The sequence below is a fragment of the Halyomorpha halys genome, unplaced genomic scaffold, assembly GCF_000696795.3.
Source record: "Halyomorpha halys isolate HHAL.00 unplaced genomic scaffold, Hhal_1.1 Scaffold1586.1, whole genome shotgun sequence".
Classification (NCBI taxonomy): Eukaryota; Metazoa; Arthropoda; class Insecta; order Hemiptera; family Pentatomidae; genus Halyomorpha; species Halyomorpha halys.
The window spans coordinates 87,675-90,811 of NW_027108793.1; the positions used below are offsets into that span (position 1 = coordinate 87,675).

Sequence of the window (3,137 nt, forward strand, 5' to 3'; positions counted from 1 at the left end):
AAAGTAAATGAAAGATAATGTTTTGAATATATATCATTGAGGTCAAGGAGCTTCTAAAAATAATCTTTTACTATGAACCTTTTTTTTTTTTGTACTCTTCAAATACAATTATTTAGCGTTAAATTACATTTTTTTTTTTTACACTTTATTATCATAGTTTTATCATTGGAATATCACCAACCTTATACCCTAGCTCAATACATTTAGTCAAATGAATATGAATATATTTATATTTATATATAGCTGATTTTTAATTTATGATCAACCACTTTAAACTTTTAAAAAAAAGGCTGTTTCACTACTAATATTGATTATCAATTCAAATGATAATGACTCGGGGGTTTTAACAGGGGGATTGTTACATTCAACTTTTTTACTGTCAGTAATTTGAAACCCAAAATGTTGAGAAATTTGATATTTGAGAACCTACTTCAAATCATGAAAATTATGGTAAAATATAATTCAAAGAGATTATTATACTCGGAATTGCTTGTAAACAGAATTTAGTTTTCCAAAAACATTTAGAAAATGGACAAATTTCAGGAAATACTCTCCACATTTGTACTAAATTGTGAGATTTGGTGGAAATAGGAAAATTTTGATATTGTCTGCCCCACCCTCCTTTAAAACTTTTTTGCATCAATGCATCTAGACTTCATAACAGTTTTAGTTTTAATTCATAGCTTATAAGAACTATTTATTTATACTGGTAAATTAGATGACTCAACTCTAGGAAAAAAGGGAAAAATTAAAAAAACCTGAATAAATATTTAGATTTATTCATAGGACATCCATTTTTATTTAAAATGTTGATATGTATTATATATTTACTTATTTTTACCTTTCCCAGCCTTTTGAGCAATATAGCAGTGCAGCGGCTGTTCAATGTTATAAATATATCCATAGCATCGAACTACAGCTTATAAATCAATTTACAATTTTTACATAAATAAAAGTTCAATTTTCAGCTGTAAGGTTATGTTGTCTGTGCCTCATCTGTCTACTGCCCTTCCAAGGGTTGGTCCTCTTTAGCGAAGATTGAAATGGGCAGGCCCGACAATGGTTTTCCAACTGTATACAAATTCTTTGTAATATTGATGATTTTCTTCAGTTACTCTCTGAGGTAAATCATCCTCTGTGAGGGTACTGGCTCATTTGAGTTTTCATCAAAGAAGTTTATATGTATTCTATGAATTGTTAAAACGTATTAATAAGTTTGAGAAAAACGAGACTGATTTATAATTTCATACGAAATACAATTTGATATTTATCCCTTTCAGGCAAATTTTTTCACTCAATGCCAAAAATACTTTATTTATTTATTATGTTTTACCAATACATAATAATAAAATTATGAAATACTTCTAAAATAATTATGAATTCAAAAGTATATTTGAATTTTATTTTAATGATTAGTATGTAAGATAATATTTAAAAACAAAACATGGATTTTTTTTTAATGGTATAATAATGAGACAAAAAAAAGATTTTGATTTTTTAACACATTAATTTTTTTTTTAATCCACCTCAAGTGATTTTTTTGTAGAGGTGTACCATTGAAGAATTTTCTTTAGAAAATTGATTAGGATAATTGATTTATATTTCAGAATTTTCTTTCAATAAAGATGTAATCCAGAAGAATATTTAATGAAATAAATTGAAAATGTCTCTAGATGTCTCAAATAATGCAAACAATTTTAAGGAAGTTTCTGAAGCTTTTGTTTTCTCATCAATTAAACCTTAAGTGGTTATTGAAATACTGAATTCAAACATAAATTAATATTAAGCTGATATACTATTTTGAGATTTTAGATTATGTACCATCACAATCAGAATTTAGAACATTGTTCCTTTATATATGTTTAAGTCAAAAACATATTTTTTAAATATGTCAAAATAGTATCACTGTTGCGGCCAACATATGGTCCGCAAATAGATAATTGAAACATATGATTTTTATAACGTCCAAAACATAACAACTTCTCCCTATCGTTTTTTAAACTAAAAAAAAGACAGACAACTTCTTAACGTCTCACTACATACACATATCTTCTTCATTTTCTCCTCACTACGCACTCGTAGTTGCCAGCATTCTGGCCATCTTCGCCAGCTAAATCATCTTAGCCACGGTGGGCGGACTTATTCAACTCATCCTCCAAGAGGACAAGGCAGGCGGACGTACGTCCCTTTTGTCGATCTACTTCCACAAGAATATCCTCTCAGAACAACTACAACCGGGGCCCCACCAATCACCGGTGAAATAAAACATTTTTTTCTCTTTTGTTCAATTAATTTAATTTTATAATAGTGTTAAGCTCTTCTTTTGTTTCTAGTTGTATATTTTGTGTTCCTTCTTATTACGTTTACTTTTTTTAAAATACAAAAATAACAAAATTCGGCTATTCTTTTCTTTTCACGGTTGGGCTAGTAAAGGTTCCTTTTGAACCCCTACCCGCCGTAAAAATCACTAATCTGAGCATATTATTAAGGTAATTTCCCAAATGAGATTATTGAATTAAAATAATTTTTTTTTAGGAAAGGCATGATAACCTTAAGATTATGTAAATATATTTCAGATTATTAATCATAAAGTATATTTATTATAACTTAATTGTTTATAGATACTAATAAACAGGTATGTATGAAGTACATACTGAACTTAAAATAATTCAAATAGGTTAAACAGGTTTGATGAAGCTTAAAAAATTATATAATGTAGCAAACAACAGAAAATAGTTTTGACCCATTTTCTCAATGAATTAAAGATCTATGATTTTTGTCTGGTATGATTCCCTTTTGGGATATGTTACCCTCAGTAGCTGATTATGTTCAACCACCCATACACTTCCAGAAGTTCCATATTTGATAATGTAGACGGTACCCTTAGCAACAGCTTCTGGACTGTAACAGATTAGAAAAACAAATATATTATGGGCTGTAGTTAAATCAAAGTAATTTTTATTATTCTCCTGGCAGTTACAGCAAATGATTGAGTAATTATTGTGGAATTATTATACATAAAAAAATAACTATTTACTCAAACAGAGGATATTAAAATATATCTATATATATTGTAATAATTTAAAAATTATTTAAAATAAAATAAAAAGAATTTTAATCGTTTTAAACTAAATTCA

The 3,137-nt window shown here is 27.6% G+C and overlaps 1 protein-coding gene across 1 annotated transcript in view; it reads right to left on the minus strand.

The window, feature by feature from the left end:
* Positions 1-2,577: 2,577 nt before the first annotated feature.
* Positions 2,578-3,137, minus strand: part of LOC106690132 (15-hydroxyprostaglandin dehydrogenase [NAD(+)]) — a gene marked incomplete at its 5' end in the record, with an annotated part of 8,408 nt that continues 7,848 nt past the window's right edge. The window contains 1 exon segment of the mRNA XM_014435456.1: positions 2,578-2,901. Within this exon segment, the coding sequence (XP_014290942.1) occupies positions 2,760-2,901 (142 nt within the window).